This window comes from Metopolophium dirhodum, chromosome 1 (assembly GCF_019925205.1).
Source record: "Metopolophium dirhodum isolate CAU chromosome 1, ASM1992520v1, whole genome shotgun sequence".
NCBI classification, from domain to species: Eukaryota; Metazoa; Arthropoda; class Insecta; order Hemiptera; family Aphididae; genus Metopolophium; species Metopolophium dirhodum.
In genome coordinates, this window is record NC_083560.1 from 91,785,910 (window position 1) to 91,810,637 (window position 24,728).

At 26.2% G+C, this 24,728-nt stretch overlaps 2 protein-coding genes across 2 annotated transcripts in view; one reads left to right on the forward strand and one right to left on the reverse strand.

Annotated features, from left to right (window-relative positions):
- Positions 1-1,062: 1,062 nt before the first annotated feature.
- Positions 1,063-3,414, reverse strand: LOC132945501 (serine/threonine-protein kinase VRK1-like). The gene is made up of 7 exons (XM_061015276.1): positions 3,285-3,414; positions 3,162-3,208; positions 3,021-3,087; positions 2,635-2,834; positions 2,331-2,566; positions 1,316-1,434; positions 1,063-1,253 (listed from the first exon to the last, which is right to left on the reverse strand). Exons 1-7 carry the CDS (start codon positions 3,412-3,414, stop codon positions 1,063-1,065), a joined length of 990 nt encoding a protein of 329 aa, XP_060871259.1.
- Positions 3,415-7,256: 3,842 nt separating this feature from the next.
- The window catches only part of LOC132936082 (ABC transporter G family member 23-like), a 70,006-nt gene continuing 52,534 nt past the window's right edge, over positions 7,257-24,728 (forward strand). Inside the window, exon 1 of the mRNA XM_061002762.1 lies at positions 7,257-7,439. Coding sequence (XP_060858745.1) covers positions 7,330-7,439 — 110 coding nt within the window. The 5' untranslated portion in view covers positions 7,257-7,329. The remainder of the gene's footprint in view (positions 7,440-24,728) is intronic.

The window sequence follows — 24,728 nt, forward strand, 5'->3', positions numbered from 1 at the left end:
GGTGCTTTCGAACGCACAGGCAAAAATATTTGTAGCCCTTTACGATTATGACCCACGCAACAACGAAGACCTCAGCTTCAGGAGAGGAGAACATTTGGAAATCCTGAATGATACTCAAGATTGGTGGCTAGCCAGGAGCAAATTTACTAAACGGGAAGGATATATTCCTTATAATTATGTAACCAAGTTCGAAAGTACAAAACACGATTACTTTTTGTCTGGTGAGTGTTATCTGTCTGTGGCATCGTATCTCCTAAACGGATAAACCTATTTTGATTTTGTTTTTTTTGTTTTATTACATTCATATATATATATTATGTACATTTACTATAGTTTGCTATGGTGACAAAATTAAACATTACCGAATCAAACGTTTAGAAAGAAGTGGATTCTCCACTACGGTCAGACGCCGTCCCCACTACGGCGGTGCATTAGGCGTTGCCACGGGAACAAAGCCACGCCCATGCGCACAACTCGGCCGCCGAAGTCTCATCTTATTTGGAATAGAGTTTACTTGTCTATTGTGAGCGTTTCAGTTCAATGTTATGCGAGTAATTATTATGAATATTTAAATAAATATTTTTGTATAATATTATAATATAGCTTAAAATGGAAAATGGCAACTTTTCAGAGTTTTTTATGCTCAATAAAGCCAGGAGAGCCATATGTTGCTGGAATCATAAAATCAATAGCAGGAGATCAGTTCTACATATTATTTCCATACTCAAAATATGGTATTAGCGAACTTCTATTTCAACGCAATGAAATAAAACCTTACAAAAGCCAATTCCCTGAGGGGATATTCCAACCGATATACTTAACACAAAATATGTCAAGAGACGCACAAAGAAGAATGATAAAGAGACACGAAGAGAGAGCCTCTCAATATAAACAACATAAAGTTTAAATGTGTAAAATTTTAACAAATATAAGATTATATAAATAACATATAACCGTGTATTTTCAATAAATAGAATCAAAATAGAAAAATTAAATTAAAAAATTAAAAATTAAATAGAAATAAATAGAATCAAAGAATTAACTAGTTAAATAATATTTTTATTACAATAAATTAAAATCAGAATTATATTGTGTATCTAATGCATAGTGTAGCAATTCTGGTTTGACTTTTAGCGACACTTTATTGAATACGTCATTTTTTTCCTTTTTAACAATTATAAGGTTGTAATCTTTTAATCTGTATGCTATCTTCACCACTTGTTTCCCATTTGGAATCTCACTGTGTAATGTACCTTCAGTAAAAAAAAAAAAAAATAAAAATAACCATATTTTAAGTAGAATAATGAAACATTACCTTGCTGCCAGCAATCATTTTTCAGTTGCGTATACACCGAGTCAATAGACGTGTAATCAATACCATTTGTAATACGACTAAGTGCTCTTAGAAATTGTTTTTCATAAAAACCACAGCACCTGGAAAAAAAGTTTAAACATATCGTGATTTTTATTTTGGAAAATTTGAATTTTCCTTATGTGTGTAGCTGAACAGTTCACAATAGCTGTTACCTTAACCACTGTAAGTGAACATTAGCAGTATTTCGTGACACTTTCAGATCGATTCGACCGTTGGACAGGCTTGGAATACCAAAAAACTAATTTCTGCCACCGCCTTTAAAAATATGAATATGTAGCCAATACCCCCCCCCCCCCTTTGGCAAATTCGTAGAAATTTTTTATTTCCTAAAACGTACTTAAAAAATTAAACTTTTCTAAAATCCCACAAACATTTGATATCACTTATAACACTAAATCCTTCAATATAAGTCGTATCGTTATGAAACCTTCAAGGATCGAAGAAGAAGCGTCCCTAGATCATTTGCTAGTTTTAAAAAGTTTATTAACTCAAATATTAAGGGGGTATAAGAAAAACGATTCTGAGTGGAGGCGGTATGTCAGTATAGGTTTAAGACATATTATATACATATCTACAAGGCTGGGCAAGTTAACGTTTTTTTTTAACTCATTAAGTTAAGTTATTTTAAAATAATTAAGTTAAGTTAAGTTAAAAGTTACGTTATTTCTTAACTGTGCGCACCAAATGTAGTAGAAAATACCTAACAATATTTCAAACTTCAAATATTCAAAATACATTCAATATGGTAAAAATAATTGGAATAAAATTGATTGTTTTATAAATAAAAACCTTAGGTATAGGTAATTATATCTATATATTATGTCCATTATACATTTGTACTATATTTATACAGAATAAATATGTCTTGAGTATTAATCTTATGTATAAATCGTATAGGCATATTATATTATATAGGTAACTAAAGTTTAAATAATATTTTTCGTGAAGAAGTTACTTTTCAACATTATCTGAGTTCTCTCGTTGGTGGCCATCTAGAGATATATAATTCAATGTACCATTATTGGCACATTTCTTATCTGGCTTAAGATCTTCAGTCTTATATTTAGTTACCATACCAAAATCTCCTAAATACACATGATTATTTTTCGGTTTTTTACCAATAAATATGTTTTGACATTTTATATCCCAATGAACATATCCACATTCATGTATGAACTCTAAGGCATCAATCTAAAAATAAAAATGAATAAAATAAGTTAAAATTAATGTAATATAATTAAATAGAATTTATTATTTACAATTTGTCGAACTATATTAATGACAGTTCCTTGTAGTGAACTATCTAAAACAGTTTGAAGAAATGCCTCCAAGTCTTTATCAAACTTTTCAATAACTATAAACCTATATTTGTTATCATTGTAAATGGTGCTTCCAAATCCATAGAATTTTGGCAAAGGAAATTCTTTCAATTTTTTGATTGCTATCCATTTTTTAACATCTAAACATAAAATAATTAATTCACACATTTATTTGGTTTATCTAAACTCTGTTCACTTCTTCTTTAAATGGAGCAGATAAGTGTGCATTTTGGTAATTACAGTTGAAAATGACACATTTTGGTAGGTATACCACGACATTTTATTCGTGATAAAATTGTAGATATAAAAAAATAACATTTAAATACCTTCTTCTTTTACGTTTTTAAGATAAAACATCCGTTCTACAAACAATGGTCCACTTTCCATATTTTCCTATCATCGAAGCACAATTAAGAACAAATAATTTTATAAATACAACTATATGAAATAACTTATAAAAAACATACCATCTTTATTGCATAATCTGTTTTTGTTTTTGATTTATGTTTCGCTCCTCAAAAATATATAATAAATTGGTGTTTTTTATGGTTTATTACAATTAAATAATAATAATTAATAATACAACTTACCACAATAAACATACCCAAATCCTCCACTACCAATTATATCTTGAATTTCCCATTCAATATCATGAACATCTTTAATTATTGTTCCTGATGGTAAATTTTCTTTAGGATTTAGTTTTATCCTTTTGCTCATATTGGAAATATAATATAAATAAATTGAATAAACTATAAATGATATATGTCGGATACACGGCAAAACCTCGTGGTATATAGATTAAATAAAATATAATTATTATCAAATAATATAATAATTATCATTCAGTGAATAGTGAAACCCCACAAAACTGCCGGTAGAGATACTAAAACAATATTAAGAACTCATAATATGCGCCACCACTGTAGGCACTGAGCTGACGGCTGGAGTTTGACCGTACACCTTGGAATCGCCCGGCAGTTGTGCGAATTATTTTTAAATAATTTTTCAAAGTTGTATGATTGGAAATTTATGTCATTATATTATACTAAGTTGCAAGGCCATATCCAGAAATTTTTTTCTGGGGGGAAGGTCCAAAACATGTATACTGTAATTTTATTGAATTTGTGTTTTGATATTTTGATAAAAATAAGACAAATTGATAAAAATTCAGGGGGGTCCAGACCCCTTTTACTCCCCCCAGATACAGCCTTGATCAGTTATGAAATTGTATTTGTATAATATTATAATATCTTAAAAATTTAAATATTTTTAAATTCGGCGGCCAGTGATAAATGTAATTTGTTGTTTATTCTAAGCCAAATTGATATGATATTTTTCATCCATGATACTGATATAAACCGTCTTATTTTCCCTATTCGTGGTGAAATTGATTTGATATGAGGGATATCGACGATTTCGTGTTATTGTCGATTACGGGATAACGTGGAGGGAGGGGATAATACCTTCTTCGTTCTTAGGTCTAGTTACGATCTATCTTTTCTGTTCCGGACGCCTAGTAAGTAACACGTATATATTTAATTAATCTTTAAAAGTTTTAAATTAAAACATTTAAAAGTTTTAAATGTTTTAAATTAAAACAAATGCTGTTTAGTTCCCCCTAGTCTAGTTTAGCAATTTTTTTTTTTAAATTATCATAGTCTTTACGGGATAAGCGATATTAATGATATTAAATATTAAAAGCACGTGATACCGCATGTGTTGTCTCCGTCTTGCAAAAAATGTTCATGTTTAGTTCCCCTCGCTAAATGTTCCTGTCTTCCTCTCACTTAATATTAAACTGCTTAAAATAAAAAATGTAAAATTCTCTCTATAAAACTGGCAAAAACCTCAATAATGAAACAATTAAATATGAATTTACTAATTTGATCGAATTTGCTACCAGAAACTACCCTAAAATATTAATTTAAATATCACAAGTTGCTATTGTAAAAACCGCTATACATTCCTCTATGTTTTTTTGGATCGTCACATCGGTCATAATTTTCGTTCAACTGTAACAAATTATAGGTGTTTTCCGAAATTCAGATTGACAAAAGTTTGACAGAAAAATTATAAGTCCTATGAACTTTTTTGCTAGATAGTTAAATAATTTCTTGGTACTTGGTATATTAATAATAAATATGCATTTGGCAGACAGATCATTGGTATAGAATAGAATGGACACAAGTGATATCTGAATAAGTTATTATGTTTTGACGTTAACTTTTTAATGTAATTTATAACTACTTTTATGAGTTATGTTTATTGTTTATATAATATATAGTATTGATTAAATAAATAGTAAATAGGTACCTACAACAACAATACTATTTATGTTCCCCTTGTGCTATGCGGAAAATCTATTAAAAAAGTATTTTTAAATGTCAAAAATGACAAAAATAAATTAATGCATTTCTTATAATACAACTAACATTAAATAGCTATTAAAATATACGTCATAAAACTATATGCAGTATTATAATACCAATTTAAATATAGATACCTATAACCTACAGGTATGTTTTTTCTATCCGTAGGCAATTAACACGATTTTAAAAAAATATTTTATAATGACATTGAACATATTTTTTTTACCTAATTTAATTTATGAAATAACCGATCTCTTGATAACTTTAATTATCTAAAACAATCTTGTTTTCATTTAATTACAAAAAAAAAAAATTTATTTAAAAATAAATACTGAACCACCTTAAATTGAATATAGGTGTATCTATTAATTAATTCATAATTAAATTTCAAAATATATTTTGTAACTTTTTTCTTTTATTTTTAAAAATATAAAACGAAAGACATATTTTAATGGGTTGATACAAAAATACTGTCTATTATCTATATCATACAGTTAAATAATTATAAAAAATACCAAAATAAAATAAATACTAAAAATAAGTTTGTTAATACTTTGATAGTTCGATACAAGAATACAACGCATAAAGTATTTTAAAAAAAATGTAATAAATAAATAAAATATGTAACAAAATAGTATATACAGTTAACGGAAAAAGCGAATTTACAAAACCGATTTTAAATAAACTATAAATTTTAGGTAGTTTTGTTGCAGGTACCCATGATAAATTGAGAACTTATTTGTGACCTATACATATTAATATTATATTATGTTTAATTAATTTCTAACTATCATTCAAAAATATCTTAATTACCTATGTGTTTATCGTGGTAGGTAGGTATAAGTTTAAATTTTATGATAATGTTATTATGTTCTTGAAACAGATGTATCTAACTAAGATAAATAAATCTTAAAAAAAAATAATATTAGGTATCTAATATATAATATACAAAACTATAAAATACACACAAAAAGAGATTCTGTGTAGCACTGTAGACGCTGCTCTAAAATGTAATCATCAGAATGTGTAGCTCGGTATTTAGCTTTTATACTTTCAATTTGAAAAATGCCATTTCAGATAAACAAGTTAATCTGAAATATGTGTGTAAATGTGTCTTCTAAATGTATACATAATAATAAGTTCTAACAAGGGGGGGGGGGGGGGGTATAGACTTTGCGATCGACCGTTTGACCGCTCCTCAAATGTATAGTCCACAGGATAAGCTAAAGTTGAACAATCAAATAGGTACTAAATTGATTGCAAAACTGTGATTCACTTACTTCAAGCACCAAGTAAATGTTTTAGGAACTTATAAGTGACTTATCATAGTTAAATATAGTCTATAGGTGCTTATAATTAAATCATTATAAAGTTTACGGGTTTGAACGGAATTTTAATATTAATGTACATCAAACGAGCAGGAGTGGTAACATTTTTTGGTTTTTAATTCTTTTTCTCCGTATTATTCAATTAATTAAGTGTATTTTAATAATTTGTACTTACACTGTAGTATAAATATTTATATAATAGAAAAATAGTAGAAATATAAAGAAAGTATAATATTTTGACTTGGTAATGATTTTAAAATAGCTTGTAAACATCGGGTATTCCCATATAGCCTAACCTATAGGATCATCTGGATAAACCAAACTAAATTAAAGTTCAAGAATCAACTACTGTGCTGATGGCAAAACTGGGATTCACAAAATTTATAAGTACCAAGTAAATGTTTTAGAAACTTATAAGTCAAATATCTTAAATATATTTAGTTATAATCAAACCGTTATTTTCAATAAAGTTCACGGCTACATGTTATTTAAATGGAATTTGGATATTAATGTATATCCAAAGTGGAGTGATACCATTCATTGGGTTCTTATTTATTTTTGTCCGTATTATATTATTCAATTGTAATAATAATATTTTATTTCAATTCTATTCTAATACTAAAATGTTTTAAAAAAAATTATAATGATTTATTACCTAAGAACACTGTATAATTATCTGATATGATAAGTTAAGTACTTACCTAAATAATTACTTAATATTAGTATTTATTACAAATAAACGGATGAAAAAAATTCACAATTATTCCTACCACATATAAATCTCAAAACTAAACGGCCGTGACTGAAACCAATTTTTTTTATGGAAACTATCAGTTATATAGTTTGTCAAATGTAACCTTAAGGTTATTTGAAACAGTTTTCTGTAGCTCATAGGTTGTGATTCGTTGGTTGTAATTCGTACATCTGGATACAAAATGCACCTAAAAACTGATTATGCCGTGGAAGTGAAAAATGCTTGCAAGGTTTATCCTCCAGATTTCACAGTACTTGATGGATTTAATATGAAAGTCCCGAGTGGCAGCATGTAAGTAGATAATATTGTTATAATATAAAATTAAAAATTTTTTTAATTGATCTCGAATTAACATCGGCGACAAAGGCCATTTGTAAAAATTTAGTTTCGTTACAGTGAAGATTAAATTATTAAAATATTAAATTTAATGTGGCTGTGAGGGAAGAACACACAATTTTGAGGAATAATTAAAACTATGGATATTATATTAAAATAAAATATTTTTTTTTGTGGCTTAGTGTTTTTGTATTTTAACATATCATTAAATATTATACAAATAATTAAGGATTAGGTCAGAACATATATTAATATTATATCACTAAATATTTTTAAATATAATATTGGTATTTATATTATTATGTTATATTATACAACTATACAAAAACGTATTTTTACTTTTCTTAAAAATAATATTCTTTGGTAATATTAATACATTATATATATATATTTTTTATTATATTTTTGGAATCTAACAACGATCCCCAGTTGAGCTTATTTTAATATTTTTTTTTGGAGGTTCCTTGCGATCTTTTTAAAAAGTAACAGCACAATTAAAAATTATTAAATTGTTGAGTATTTATAAGCATTATAAATTTTTATTGATATGAGTTAAATTATTATAACCTAAGGTACCTATCGGGACTTATACGACCAGATTGTGTCACTTTTATGTACTTTGTACAGCATTAAAATGTAAAATTTTCAGAAATACTGAAAATAATTTATTTTTGAGTACTTTTTTTTATTTATTTGAACTTCAACAGTACAGGTTATTAGCGTATACACGTGCTTACATTTTTATTACTATTTTGTTTTAATTATAATTTTTATTTCTTTAAATGTATAATCAATTATCATATTAGTTTATAATATAATTCTGAATGTTTTAAAAATGTTATTCCTTTGTTCGTTGCTTCTGATTGGGGTCCTAGGATTTGGTAAAGGCGCTCAGGTAAATTATTTTATTTCACTTTAATATCTGCGAAATATATTTTATGGTGATTTTTAGGTGAATTTAGTTGCGCACGTGGTGCTATTGGAGGGTCTTCTTTGGCCATTAAAAACTGTGGATTAGCTTTGTATGGCCAATTCTTAGTTTGTTTGATACGGATTCGTCTTTTCTATAAGTACTGTTTGCGGACCACTTGTTAGTTGTTCTTTTTATTTCACTAAATTTTTTATTTTGTTTTAGTACAAGATTCCTCATACGTTTTTCTTACTGATACCTAAAAATAGGTTAATATAAAATCACAATTTTTTTATAGACATAAAGTTCAAATTTGACGAAATTTAATATACCTATAGGATATACATATATTATATAGGTAAACATAAAGAATAACGATTTCTGTTATTTTGTTGTAATACAACAATATTCGTAGGGACTTACCAAATATTAATATTAATTTTAAACTATTTAGACACGCAGTCTATACCGTAAACGGCTACCGTATTATTATTACTATAATGCAAGTGACAATGTTAGTAATATACTATTATAACAATATAATAATTAATAATGAATATTATACTTTGTGATATAATAATAATATAATATGCTGACAGATCGTCTCCACTCAGAATCGTTTTTCGTATACAATGACTTATCATTGAACTCAAATTTAACACATCCATTACAGTGACCTACTCAATGACGAGGTAAACTCGACACATATACCTACTGTACAACAGAGTTGTTACCTACTTGCCACTTTTGTTTACTATGTATTCATACATATTTCAAGATCGATATAATTAGATGAAAAAAATTGTGATATTCCCACAGCCTTGCTAAAAAATATTGCATACTATATAATATCTGTCGGTAAATTAATAAAAATTTGACACGTAGTTATATGGTTGCTGAAGTATGTACTGTCAGATTAATAAAAAAATAAAAATAATATTTGATATTGTTTTACATCTTTTACACCGCAGTATTATAATGTTATGTGTATTATTTATATACATACATAAACTACAACTGTCAAGGATTATAAATTGTAGTTAGATAATTAAAATATTTTAACACCCAATGGCCCATGTAGCCGAAAGTATTTTAAATAAATTAAAAAAAAAACATAGGTAGTATGAAAATGTATATTATACCTATTATATAATAGTACTGATTATAAATACTATTATTTAATTATTTATTATTTATAATACTAGTATTTATAATTAATGATAATATGTATCTACTAAAAATTAAAATACTAAAATAGTAATTACTATTATACGAGTTTACAAAAAAAAAAAATTGAAATTGCTAAATTTTCAATAATATTTGATGATTATATACAGTGCACACTGCACACATGTATTAGGACTTTATATTTATGATTATTTTTTTTTAAGTATATTTTAATATTAAATATTATTTAAAAGGTAGTTTTAATTCAAAAAGTTGCAAACGCTAACAATAAAATAAAATTCTAATGCAAAATAAAATATAAATTCACTTTAAAAAAAAAAAGACCACTTAACCATATCAATCATATAGTATTATATATTATTTATTATATAATATTGGACAAACATACTACTGCAGTCATGGATCCAGATAATTTATTATAGGGTAGGTTATTAATTAAAACACCATGAACATAATAATATATTACAATTTTAAATATTTTACAGGACCGATGTCTATGTTATAATAAAATGTAAAGTGTAAAGAAATATAATTATTAAAGAGTCTTTTAATTATTTAATTTAATAGTGTCTATATAGGTAACCTACATGAAAAATATATTTTTTATAATTCATTAGACCAACGCATTTAAACAATATTTAATCGAAATTCGGAATAATAAAACCGAACCTAACTTTTAAGAGTTTTTATCATTTAAAGCAGCTGGATTTTATTTATTTTATTTTTACAAATATAGATAGGTAGGTAGGTATCTACTAAAAATCATATTTTTGTGTTAAATGGTCAAATGTTCCGTTTGATCGGAAATTCATCGAATTTTAAATAGAAAAATTAACCACTATACAATCGTGAATCGTTGCTTAACATACAAATATTATACAATTATGAAAAATGTAATTAGGTATAATTATTAGGTACCAACTATAACTAAATAGCTATTATAACTACTGCAATTAAAGATAGAATGATCAACGTATAAAAAAATCTTATATTTGATTAAGTGTTGTAAGTACCGTGTGAGTTTTTTACTATGTTAACATAATAAAATAATAATCACACGTGACACGCTCAACAATCATGAATCATGAATGTACCTATCTATCAATTCATTCTTATAATATAATATCGAAGGTATATTAAAGTCTTATCATCAGGTAAGTACTAACTACTAAGATAATATCATTTTTTTCTGCAATTTTGAATATATGAAATAATAATATTGAACAAAAAAAATGGTGGATACCGCTGTACAGTGAGTACAAGTTACAACACTATTAGGTACAATGTACAAATAGGTCCACTCTAATGTGTTAGATTACTAGTGTTAAATTTGAATTCAATAATATAATAATATTGTATACGAAAAACGATACCGAGTGGAGACAATCAGCCTATGTTATAATAATATATTTAAATTACAAGAAAATAATATTAGATTGTTAGGTTTTTGGCTATAAATTAAAATATAATATAATTTACACTTAAAAAGACAATGCTTCAACAGCGTGTTATACCCAAAAGGAGTTGAACAATCACAAAAACCTATCAATATCAAAGTATTGCCATGCCATTAGACATTAGTATATATTATAATATATAATAAGTGTATAAAAAGTTTTATTATGAATGTAAAAAATGTATCAATTAATTCATTTTCGATAATATAATATTGATATTCGATGTCGAAACCAAAAAAAAAAATATTGTACCTACTATCATTACGCGACAATATTACACTAAGACGGTATCAAACGCTGATCGGTTTGGTTAGAGACCATTCAATTTACTGTCACGATACAGGGCTGTGCCCCTATTATTAAATATAAGCGTGTCGGTTAGTAGTAAACTATATAAAATCATTGAAATATCCGTTTAAATCATAGTATTTTATAAATTTATATAATTAAAAACAAAAATCCACTGTTAACACTCTCACTCTGGCATATAAAGGTATAATAATTAGGTACCATACTCCAGGGGGGAGGGCGGTCTGTTAATTATCTTATGATTAGGTATAGCCAGAAATATTAATATTTAAATAATGTATGTAAATTATTAGAAAACAAAAATAACTTGTATCGGTTGTGGTTTTAAATAGTTCATATTATAATCACAGCCAGAAATATTCATATTCAATGAAATAAATAATTTATGTTAATTAAATTAGATAAAAAAAAACAACTTTTTATCGGTATAAGTACCTATCGTTGTATGAGAACATAAGCATCGATGGCGGAAATCACAATGGTAATTCTTTAATTGTATACGTCTGTATAATAAGTTCTTGGTTAATTGAGTACCTATAGCATTTAAAACTCGTCAGCGGACCTCTTCCTGACCAAATATATTACGATTAAATTATAATAATTTGCATTCCCTCTCATTTTTTGGCATTTTATCGCTATGAAATACCTATAATATTATAATCGTGGACCGAAGGAAACACGCCATATAATAGTAGGTAGGTGGTAAACCACATGATATCTATACGACATAATTATCGTGGTTTAATGTTCTATCTAAATAGATGATATCGTCGAGATCAAACAAATTTAGGTACCTACATAAAAATATGCTCGTACGCAGTGTTGTAAAAAATTCTTTTTATGTAATTTACTAAAGCCCCTTTAATAAATTATATATTATTTTGTTTTTCCTGTCTGATTCGCGTGTACCCACTTTTAGCTAAGACAGGGTCTCTCCATACACTTAAGGTATTATAGTATGTATCAATGTATCATTATTATATCACATAAATGTTTGTTACATACATTTCAAAACATTGTTTGTACAACATTAGTATCAGTCATTTAAGCAGTAGCATATTTTTTAAAATGATAAAATGTCGATAATGGTCGCTTAGTTAATTCATTTTACTGCAATTCGAAATATTTAAAATCGAAAGTAGGGAAAAAAGTATTTGAAGAAAAAATATTTAATGCACAGTCAATAAGTATTTGAATACTAATAGCCGATAGGTAGGCAGTGGGTACTATATTGTACTAAAGTAATTTACAACATTTCGTGTAACTAACTATTACTGCTAAACGTAAATTTTGGTATGTGTTAGTAAGAGTGTAAGACGGAGACAAGTAGACAACACATATATTTATTAGGCGGGTACGACGTCCTCATAGTGATTTTTTTATCACTTTTATCGATCATATTAAATTCGGTTCATTTAAGAAAAATACCTACGTAATATAAAATCTCTTCACAGGAGTCTCGTTCGAATGGCATTGTTGACCTTGTAACCGATATTAAGTGACAATGGAGTTTGTTTCGTGCCTGCACAGTGTGATATTTAAACTTGTTTGCACCGTACAAAGTAAACATACCTAGTTTTAATTTTGGTAATTAAATACGCTCAGGTCAATAATTGATAATAATAATTGTCATTCTTCTTATTATTATAAAGGTAAAATGACCTACAATAAATACTAGTATACCTGTTGGCTATTTCTAATCAATGATCAGCGGCATAGCTAGGAGGGGGTGCAAAGAGCCATGACCCATCCAATCAGCCGTATTTTTGTCAAATGAGACAATGTAGAAAAAGAAATATTGACCACTTCATAAAAAAAACCTCGTAGAAGAATTAACATTTTAGATTGTACATGTACATAATAATAATATTATATTATAATTTATAAGTAAGATGTACTAAGTCTTAAAAATAAATTTATATAAATAAATAGTTTTTTTCATTTCATTTATTATATATTTATGTATCTGGTAATACAATAAGTATAAATGTTATCTCTAGTGCAAACAATACAAATTTAATTGTTATAAGTTTTTTTTTTATTGGCCACTGACTGTTAGGCGCTGTTTGATTAATGTGGACACATAATATGGTTTATACAATAATTATACTTATATTATATACAAGTTGTACTGGCACATTTCTACCTAACTATACACATACTTGAGACAAATTAATTCGAGAAGAATTGAAAAAAAAATCAAATCAAACGAATAGTATAATGCCTCTTTGACATTGAACAAGACAACGAAAGTTGACCGCTGCGCTGCAACCGCTGAACAATGACAAATATAACACGCGTACCGGTATACACTTATTATTATATTATAATATAATAAATTGTGAGTATCGAATTCAACTGGGATACGTAAAATATAATAATAATATTATGCCTGGTCATCGCATATCTCGTTCCCCGGAGTGTCAATACGCACAGGTGGTTATTATTATAAAATTATCCATTATTTGAAATTCATAATAATATATTATGTTCCAATAAATAATACATATAAACGTTTAGTTTCAATAGGTACCTGGCTATGGGTAACAACAATATATTTTATGATTAATAAAAATAAAGCTTGACAAAATTAATCATGGACAAATATTGCATTTTTAATCACGGAGCAGCACGATACTATTGGGTAGGAATATACTCGTTTTTTTTTCACAGGCAAATTTTATTCGATTTAACATCAATCATACATCGTAAATATTGTTTGTTATTGACGAAAGATTCGATATATAAAAACACCTTCATATTTAATTGAAATTTAACAGTTTTAAATATTATAGATTTAATCTTTAGACACTAATCACAAGGCGCAAAGTTAGATATTATTATTATTATTATTTTAATTATATGGACTATAATATTATATAATTATTATATAATATAATTATAAGTCACTGAAGGGTACCAATGTACCATTGAATATGACGCTGGAGCTCTAAGACAATAATTTCCTAGTACATAACTCGTTTCATTTTTAGTGAATTTTTTTTTCATACTATAAAATTAAATGTTTAGGCATTTTTTTTGTATTTTAATGCATTACAATTATTATTATTATATCACTAACTGCGGCTATATATCAGCCAACAGGTATTCAGCCATACAGAACAAGTGCGTGAAGATTTATGTATACTATATATTATAGGTATGATATACAGTCAATTTTAAATAATTTAATTTGACAGAGCATTTGAATTGACGTATTTTTTTCCCTCAATATACCTATATTCTAAAACAAATGCATACAATCGAGATTGAGAATTATAATTATTATATTTACCTACTTCATTTTTTTTCCATTGTCCTCGCGTTGTGCGTTTTTATAACTTTTTTTTTTTTTTTACTAGTAATTAGTCTTTTATAGTATTATGTGACTATGTAAGCTTGTATAGGACGTGTGCGTTATAGTATAATACAATGTTGTTCGATCTTACCCTTGCCCATGACCTGATTTTGTGAAGAATTCGACAAGTATTGGATTTTCGGTTTACCGACAATTCTCTTCAAAACGTCCACATCGGCAAGTGTGCATTGTACATTAACTGAGTGATCGAAATTCACAAATTAACCAGCGAGTTGGCTGTAGGTATATATTATCATACATAGGCATAATATTATTAGTCTAAAGACCGGATTTTTAGGTTCTTAAAAGTTTAACACACGATTTCAATATGGTTTAACAAACTTTAAAATATTGTCAATCTGGTAAAATATGCTTGTCTTTTACATCAAATATCAAATTTAAAATTCTGTAAACCAGTTACAATATAAGAAATATATTATAGGTTGTTTACATTAAACTTTATAAATGTATAATATTTATATTTACCTTTTATTATAAATTGCGCATCGCGTAATAATATGTTTAAACTTTAATATAATCATTTGAAATAGTCAATTCTTATTTAATAGTTAAATACAATTTTAAAAAAAAACAAAATAAATAGATAATGAAACCAACAAATAACTATTGCACAACTTTTCTTTGGTAAATTACTTAAATTCAATCTCATTTAAACAATTTAATCACAAACAAGTTACATTTAACAATTTCTATCGTTTCTCATTTTTAAATTAAAAACATATTTTACTCTAATACGAAATAATTACACTTCGATAAAATAACAAAAATGATTTCTTTATAAACAGTTCATAATATTTATTTTTAATCTACAGTATATTCTTAAATATTAAATATTGGCTTAATATTTTCGCTAATATGCAAAATAATTTTTTTTCCAAGAATTTTATTATGAATAAGTTGTCTACATTTTTCACTTCTGCTGAGCTGCATAAAGCCAATAAATATAATATGCAAGATACCGTAAAAATTCGATCTTTTTATCGATGATTCTCTTCAAAACTCAACATGTCCACAAGTGCACCTTACACTCACACGCACGATTTAATTTCGATTATCCATATTACATTTTTCTGATTTGAATTATAAATTATTTATTGTCATATTCATATTATATTTTTATGATAGGTATTTATATTTTTGCACAATATCGTATTATATGTGTTTAGTTTATTTTTTTTTTCGATTTTAATGTTAATTTTAAATACCACTTTTACATAATTTGTATATTATTTACGATTTTATAATATTGTTACCTTTCAATTTTGATTATGTAGATTTGATCTATAATCTATACTAATATTTAAAGCTGTAGAGTTTGTTTGAAAGCGTTATACTCAAGACTACTGGTTCAAATTGAAAAATTATTTTTTTGTTGGATAGCCCATTCATTGAGGAAAGCTATAGGCTAAATAACACCACGCTACTACAAATTAATAGAAGCCCGGGGAAGTGCTCAAACAGGGATTTTGAGATTTATGGTGGAATGTTTGTATATATATATATATATATGGTCGCTATTGGTTATAGAAGAAATAATTAATAAAAGTATTTATTTATTACTGGTTGCCATTGGTTAATCGGGCAGATCAGGTACAAGCATGCATCAAATCGAATTTTTAACATTGCCTACCAGGGTGGCTGATATGCAATTACTACAGTGAGCTACACCAAAAAGGAGTTGAACAATCACAATTTTTTAAGAGTAGTCATTTTTTACGGACAACGAAGTGCGCAGGAATAGCTAGTCTTTTACATATATAAATAATAATAATAATAATTATAATATTTTGAATATTCTTTAAAAAAGGGTTAATTAAAAAAATTAATTCTTAAAAGAGTTAATTTTTTTTTACTCGCTTACTTTTTAAAAGGTTATTTTTTTAAAAAGGGTTAAAATTAAAATGCTTACATTCAGAAACATTTTAAAAGGGTTAAACCTATTTAAAGAGGCTGGATTTTTTAATGTTTTTAATAGTTAATTTAAAAAAATGGGTTGAATAAAAATTAGTTTTTTAAACAGGTTACTTTTTTACTTTATACTTTTTTAAAAAGGGTTAAATTTACTTATACCAAGTAAAAACGACAAACATGGTATAAGTTTGATACTTTAGAGTTAAGTCATACACTTGCGTACAAACAGCACGGGGTCCGCGATCTACGGCAGGTAGATTGCCTACCTGATAATATACTGCTGCGAATCAGAATTTTTATTCCGGCAACAGAAAAGTTAAGATAAATCTAGAACATCATCATACACCGAATATTAAATAACGCATTGAAGAAAGTTTAAGTCATATAAAAGTTTGTACATTTAACGGGTAACGAAGCGCGTGGGATCAGCTAGTAGTTCTATATAGCTTTTAAATATCAACAAATAAAACTTATTACCTAGCAATGAACCATACTAATATTATAAACATATATGTTGGCTATTATTGAATTAAAATTTTTAATTAGATAATTAATATATTTTTTTCAATTTTTAAAATCGATTTGTTTACTTAATGTGTTTAAACTCTAAACCATTATAATGTTGACATAATATAATATTATGAATTTGAATTCATTTTCAGTTTCAATATAGGAACATTTTGAATACCATAAACGAAAACCAACGAGTTTTATATATATTTTAATAATTAGTTAAATATATATATTATATAATATTATATTATATCTGGAACTACTTATCAGATCTTCTTGAATTTTTTTTTAAACAAAAGAGTATTTTACGGAGAAGGTTTCTATGAAAGAAAATTTTAGAAAAATCCACCGGAAAAGTAGGAAATCTGGATATATATTGACAAAAGATAATAATACAAATCAACAAACATGGCCAATTAACCAATAGCAACCAATAGCAAGTAAAATATAATATTATACACTATTTTAATCTGTAACAATAAACTAAATTTTTATTTTTTTATTTAGTTTATTTTTTCTGGACACATGGCGCCACTGTTGTATTTTTGACATCCAAATTTCCTACTTTTTCAGTGGATTTTCCTAAAATTTTCTTTCATAGAAACCTTCTCCGTGAAATACTCTTTTGTTTAAAAAAAAATCAAGAAGATCTGAGAAGTAGTTCCAGAGTTTAGCCTGTACACTGTACAGAGATTTTCATTTCATATTTATATAGTTATATAATTAGTTTTATACATATTATATTCATCAAATGTCGACTTTCACCTTAACATATTATACATGGCGTTGGTACGTATACTATAGGTACTATAGGACTTTGAGTTATTGTTTTTAGTTTAGGAACACTATTGGCTGTGTTTTACAGACGTATACCATAAAATATATACTGTTAATTTATGTACTGCTTATTGTACTTATTGAGTATTAAGAAGAGGAATCAGAATGTTTATTTATTCGATTTCATACAATGACAATGATATTATGTGATTTAGTTTAATTTAAGCTGTGAAATGTATACCTCATAACTTCTTGTAGTCTGAATCTTGTTAAGTACCTATTCAAATACTTGGGTATCATACATGAATCATGATTAACTAATAACTATATTATTATAATATGTGACGACTGAAATTCTTGAACCTAGTATGTATGTATTAACTTTTTTATTTAAATATTAATAAATAAGTTTAAGTATCTATTTGTGATTAACGTTACATATTTTAATATTGAATTAATTGAACTAATAAAATAAGATATTTCCAAAGAATATTGAATAATTTTAAACGGTATTTTTATTTAAATTCAAATACTTTTGAAAGAAAGTATTCTTAACAAGGCAGACAGTGGCACAGTGCAGCATTTAAAACGTATCGAATTCCATACCGTCGCCATTAAAGCTATTTTTTTTCGTGGTGTAAATTACATAATAATTACATAATCTGTGAACTAATTTTGGGCGCTAAGAAGATAATAATACCTGCATAGAATTATTTAAAAACTACATATTAATATATTATTATCGATGTTAAGTAGGTACTAGTGGTTGGTAGTTTTTGTGTTTTCAGAATAGTACTTATCCGTTTAATTTTAAAAACAAAATTGAATTCAAGCTTGTTTATAATTTATAAGTACCTACCAAAATACCTGATAATTATTATTAACATTTTTAACTAGGTATACATTATTATATTTATATACCTACACGATTCAAAAATGATATAAAAACGTTTTCAATACGTTTATTTTGTGAGTATTAGTCTTTGATTGATTAAATCAGCAATTTTTATCTCAATGATTTAAACGGGTTTTTGAAGGTTAATCAAATGTTATTTGTATTATTACAAGCGTTTTAATTTTGATACTTTTACTATAGTGAAATTAGTTGCAATTTACGAATGTTGATGATTATTAATTTGTTAGAAAACAAATAGTTGGTTTGGGAATAATTATTGAATTAAGTACTAGAATTTTAAATTATAGGATAATTCCGTATAATTAATATTTTTTTGCATATTCGAAAACGTTCTATAAAAATCATATAATAGTGAATCAAGCTTAGAGCAGAGTACGATGATTTATTGATACCTACTTCAGAGTTTTTAAAATAATAAGTACAATTATTTTGTATTTGCGAAATGAATACTCGTGCAATCATGTGCAGAGCCTATACTTTGTTAAGAATTGTATTTTTAATCTGCTCAAGTGAAAAAGTTTACACTTTTATTTGAAATAAAAAATGAATGGAGATCACAATAAAAGCGTTTGTGAAATGTATTTTAGTAATTGGTCAATTATTATTTATTATTTTAAGGCAGAGTTGTAAATACTCTAAAATCATATACTTAAGTTTTTCAAGGGAATGGACGAGTTTATTATTAATAGATATACAAATATAAAATTTTATTAAATATTAATAAATTAAAAAATTAAAAATTAAAATTGTATTCAGTGAACTTGTCGGTTTTTTTTTTGTTTTGGACGATTTCATTTTAATTTCTTTTACGTCCTTCAAAATATTTTTTAACTATTGAAAACCAAATATTATATTTAAATGATACCTATTATCAAAAGAAAGTGCAATTATGCCTATCATATTAATTGTGTCAGTTCTAAAATCATAATTGAAGTGTTAAGTCGTAGGTATATGATTATATGAACTAATAATTATACTTTTTAGAATGTATTCTATTAAATCGGCTTAACGAATATCAATCTAGAAGGTAACGGTAGCGAAATATGAAACCAATGATTATGAGCCAAGTTCAGTATAATGTTTTGATAGCGTTTCCAAAATCGTTTAGTGCTGATAAAAAAGAAAAAAACTATTAGCCACATAAATCAAAATCAATATTTTTTTAATTATTTATTCTAGATAAAATATTAAAACGTAGAACATGAACCTTGTATTTAACATCACGTCTAGATCTTGTCTTACAATACAAAATTGCAGAGTTTATCTAAATATAATTAATATAAAACTAATCACCAATGCCTGTTATTTCAAAACAAAACATTTTGCTCGAATAAAACTATGTATTGTACATACTCAGACTTCAAAGTATTAAATTATTTAAATTATAATATTATAGTTCAACAGAAGATTAGTAAAATCGTAATCATGTTGAATGTACAATACAGAATGATTCACCAAGTAAGTTCACTCATTTTATTTTTCAATAATACAATTATTCAAAATTTAATTTTTGGATTTTTGGAATTTTTAAATATACCGACTTAAACCATATTTTCAAATTCTTGAGATGATTTTACTATAACAAATAAAGAGTGTCTTATACTCATGTGAAGATACAAACTTCTATTTTTCAAACGATGAGGGCATTCACATTAGTTAATATTATATTATATAGAATATTATACTGTTGCTATTTAATAAGTAGTTTTAAATTTAAATTTATCTATAAAATATTGCATATTGACTATTCATTTCAATTGAAGATTCAGATATTGAGGTACGTGTTGTGCGTATGCAACGGTGAGAATTAACATTGGTAAAAAGGTGGGTAAGTGGATGTCGCTCTGCTGTACAGTAGGTTTTAAAAGAGTCACCATACAATGGTATTAAATTTGAATTCAATGATATAAAAAAGTGGGCAAGTGGGTGTCGCTCTGCTGTTCATTAGGTTACAACTGGGTCACTGTAATGGATGGTGTTAAATTTAAATTCAATGATATAATATCATTGTATAAGAAAAATGATTCTGAGCGAAGACGGTCAGTCAGCTTATGATATTATTAAGTATATTTGATGATATTATTGTGAATAAAGTAATTTATATAATATAACCTATTTACGTGGAATTTTGTTTTAAATTTTCAATCCTTATGGCTATAAAAGTTGAACATTTTATAAATTTTAACTACAAAATAATTATTAAATTTTAAATTTGATACATTTTGTAAAAATTCCAACCTTAAATGCATTTTAAAAAAAAATTGTGCCTATGTATTTTTAATATTTTTATACTGTTTTTGTAACAATATATCAGGAGCCTTGTATTACATTTTCACGCTTTTTTCCTCAATAAATTTTAGAAAACAACTAAAAAAAATTGAAAACTGACAATGTCTGAAAACAACTCAAAAACAGTCAATATATTGTCAAAATTTTATGGTGTACCTATAGACAATGAAAAAATAAACATTCGGTAAAATTTTCATGTACAGTTATTCATTTTCGAATTACAACAAAATAACAAAACGTTACACGAGAAATCAAGCGAATATCCAATATTGCAAAAAATATGAACTTCTAACGCTCATAAAAAACACGAGAAATCAAGCGAATATCCAATATTGTAAAAATATGAACTTCTAACGCTCATAAAAGTTTAATTTGATTTGCTTGTAGACATTTTTTTTTTTTTGATAAAAGTAGATAACCTTATAAAGAATCTTTATTAAATTTTAAAATCTTAGGTTTAAAAGAAAATTTTTAGAAATTTCTAACTCAGAATAATTTGCACAATTTCGTGATTTTTACGCTTTTTGTCAAAATTCAAACTTTAAATGCTTACAAAAAAAAATTGTGACTATGGATTTTTAATATTTTTCATATGTCATTGTAACAATATATTAAGAGCCCTGTATTCAATTTTCATGCTTTTTTACCTAACAAATAAAATTTTATTCACATTCATAGAAAAAATAACTAAAATATTAGAAACTGTAAATGTCTTTTAACAGTCAAAACAAATCAAAATATTTTTAATATTTTATTGTGTATAGCAAATGCTATTATAAATCTTCAGCGAAAATTTCAAGTATCTACGGTCATTTGTTTTAGATTTGCGCCAAAAACCAAAATTGATTTTGTCAAAAACCAATTTTGCGTAAAAGTTCCAGTTTTCCCTTTATTTTTATGTTTTTTTTCCCGGCGCTTTTAAAAACTATTTGGAATTTTAAATTTTGGCCTCCCGAATGCACCAACTTTATTCACTTTCCCATTGAATAAGATTTGTTCAAGAAAATCGAAGCAGTTTCACCGCCCCAAACGATAATGACGGACTCAAAAATAAAAATAAAAAATAAAAAACACACATTGTTTTACTCAGAATCTAAGAAATAAAAAGTTAAAGCCAAGTCAAAAAGTCAATTTTTTTAGACTTGTAATGGTTTTACAATGATGTGTATTTCTTTTTTATTCTGTAAACTCTTTTTCTCCCTCTAAACTTGCTCAAAAGTATCAAGTATAGCATCTTTTCTGAAAGGTAATGTTCTTGAGCTGGTACTTTAGAGAGGTCATTTTTCGATTTTCGAAACGCTACTCGAAATAAAAGCGGTTGAAGGAGAAAAAACGTACGATTTCACGATTTTATAATATTAAATAACTACGGACGACGTTTTCTACCAGAAATATTGCTTAAAATTAAAAATGACAAGAGATATTTTTTGTTGTGTTTTGGATTTTGTTTCTTATGGTTTAAAGTTCGGACAATTTTAGCTATTTTTGAGCTTTTTATAGACATTTTAATTTTGGGTGTTGTAATTCGGTAAGAAAAATTCGTAAAAACTTGAAATTTGGGTTGTTTACTTATATTAGCCTTACCTAGACATGGTAAAATTTTCAAAACATTTGAGCGACTTATGAGCTTTTTCTTTTCTTTTATATTATTTTCATTTTTATGATATTTCCTCATTATAAATTATAATTATAATTATATAAATTACCTATTTATATAAATCGTTCTTAAGCTGTTCTTAAAACGCTTTGTTCATCACCATAGAAACGAATAAAATTAAATTAAAAAGATTCCCTCGTCCGCTCAGAATCGGTTTTTATCTAATGCAATCATTGCATTCAAATCGAATACAGTAAAATTACACTATTCTGTCTGAGGCCCGAAGGGATGATGGACAAACATCCACCACCGAAATGCGCTGACCTACTTTTTATAATTGAGGGGCGACAATGCAAAACGTACTATTTCCATTTTTTGCTTTTTCCAGAAACATTGATTTTCTATCGTAGCTTATCAGAAAGTCATAGTAAAAATCTAAAATATTCAAAAAATTCATAAAAAAAAACTGAACTTACTTACGATATTTGTTTATATTTAAATTTAAGTTTTAGTAAATTTAAACATCATTTTTTAAAGTGAATCGTGGCAAAATGTACTATTTCCACCACTTAGTTCGTTTTGTCAAAATTCAATGGAAATAGTACATTTTGACATAATTTAACGAATAAAGATAGGTAGACATATTATTATTTTGTATTATTTGTTTAACAACACAGAATTTTATTTTTTATAATCAACCATTTCGTGAAAAAATAAATACTCTATACCAGCGTTTCTCAAACTGTGGGTCGCGACTCACTGTTGGGTCGTCAGTCAATTTTTGTTGGGTCGTGACATATTTTTTTAATTATATAGATTTCAAGAAATGTATGTTAAATTAATATTAAATATACTAATTTAATATATTATTATGTTATTAAATTTACTTATATTATTCTAGTAATATAGTACCAAAAATTACGTGGGTAATTAATAATAATTGGTCGTATATTTATTTATTACGACGGGTATTAAGACACATCATTATTAAAAGTACATACATTTTTTTGAAAAATATATTGATTATAAACCTATAAAATAATAAATACTCAATACAATAGTAATAAACAAATTTTGTTTTTATAACTAATTTTTGATAAGTTAAACCACGTGGGTCGTGAGCGATTTTTCGGGGGAAATTTGGGTCGCGGTACAAAAAAGATTGAGAACCACTGCTCTATACTTTTTTTTTACTGTTAAATTGCTACAATGTTTTGTATTATCTTTATAAATAATAAAACCTTATTTTATATTCATTAAAAATGAAGTCCATAATCATACAAATTTTATTATTCAAATTAAAGTATTTGGAGTAATAGCCAATATACATTTAATATGAATTTATCTATTTTTCCATTTATTTTACATAATATCTACCTATGTATCTACCATGAAATAAATTTAAAAAAATAATTAAAATATTTTAAAATTATTTTATTTCTTGAAATAGGTATTCCTATAAATTATTAGGTATCATAGTAATAAAAAGGCATAATATAGTATTTATCTACTATTTAATGATTTAACAATATAATTGAAAGTCTTCTATAAGTAAAGTTGTAAACCAATAAATTCAATTTTTCATACCTCTAATCACCTTGACACTTTTTGAATAGATTCATTATAATCCATTTCTTCTGTGTTTTTAGTTTGACCACATACCATATTAATATTTTAATGGTTCTCGAGTTGAACATTTTAGTTGAGTTGTTGCAAATAAGACATTAATATTGTACATAAAAGTATTGGTAATTAAAACAATGAACTTTACTGTGTATGTACCTACTCGCGTCTCGCATAGTAGGTGAAGTATATTATCATAATACCATGATAGTAATCATAGTAATCATAGTAATGATAATAATCATAATATCATAGACACTTTTGGAGCGAAAAGTTTGTGATTAAACATTCCGCGCCAAAACGAATACTGAATTTATCAGTTGCACCAACTAGTAAATAAAATAAAATAACGGAGTCCTATATTATATCACCATT

Bases quoted from the DNA above. Each gene is read 5' to 3' on its own strand.
- LOC132945501 (XM_061015276.1), bottom strand. From the start codon at position 3,414: ATGAGCAAAAGGATAAAACTAAATCCTAAAGAAAATTTACCATCAGGA. The intron at 3,209-3,284 runs GTAAGTTGTATT...TATATTTTTGAG, and splicing joins ATTTGGGTATGTTTATTGTG to GAGCGAAACATAAATCAAAA. The intron at 2,835-3,020 runs GTATTTAAATGT...TTTTATGTTTAG, and splicing joins TAAAAACGTAAAAGAAGAAG to ATGTTAAAAAATGGATAGCA.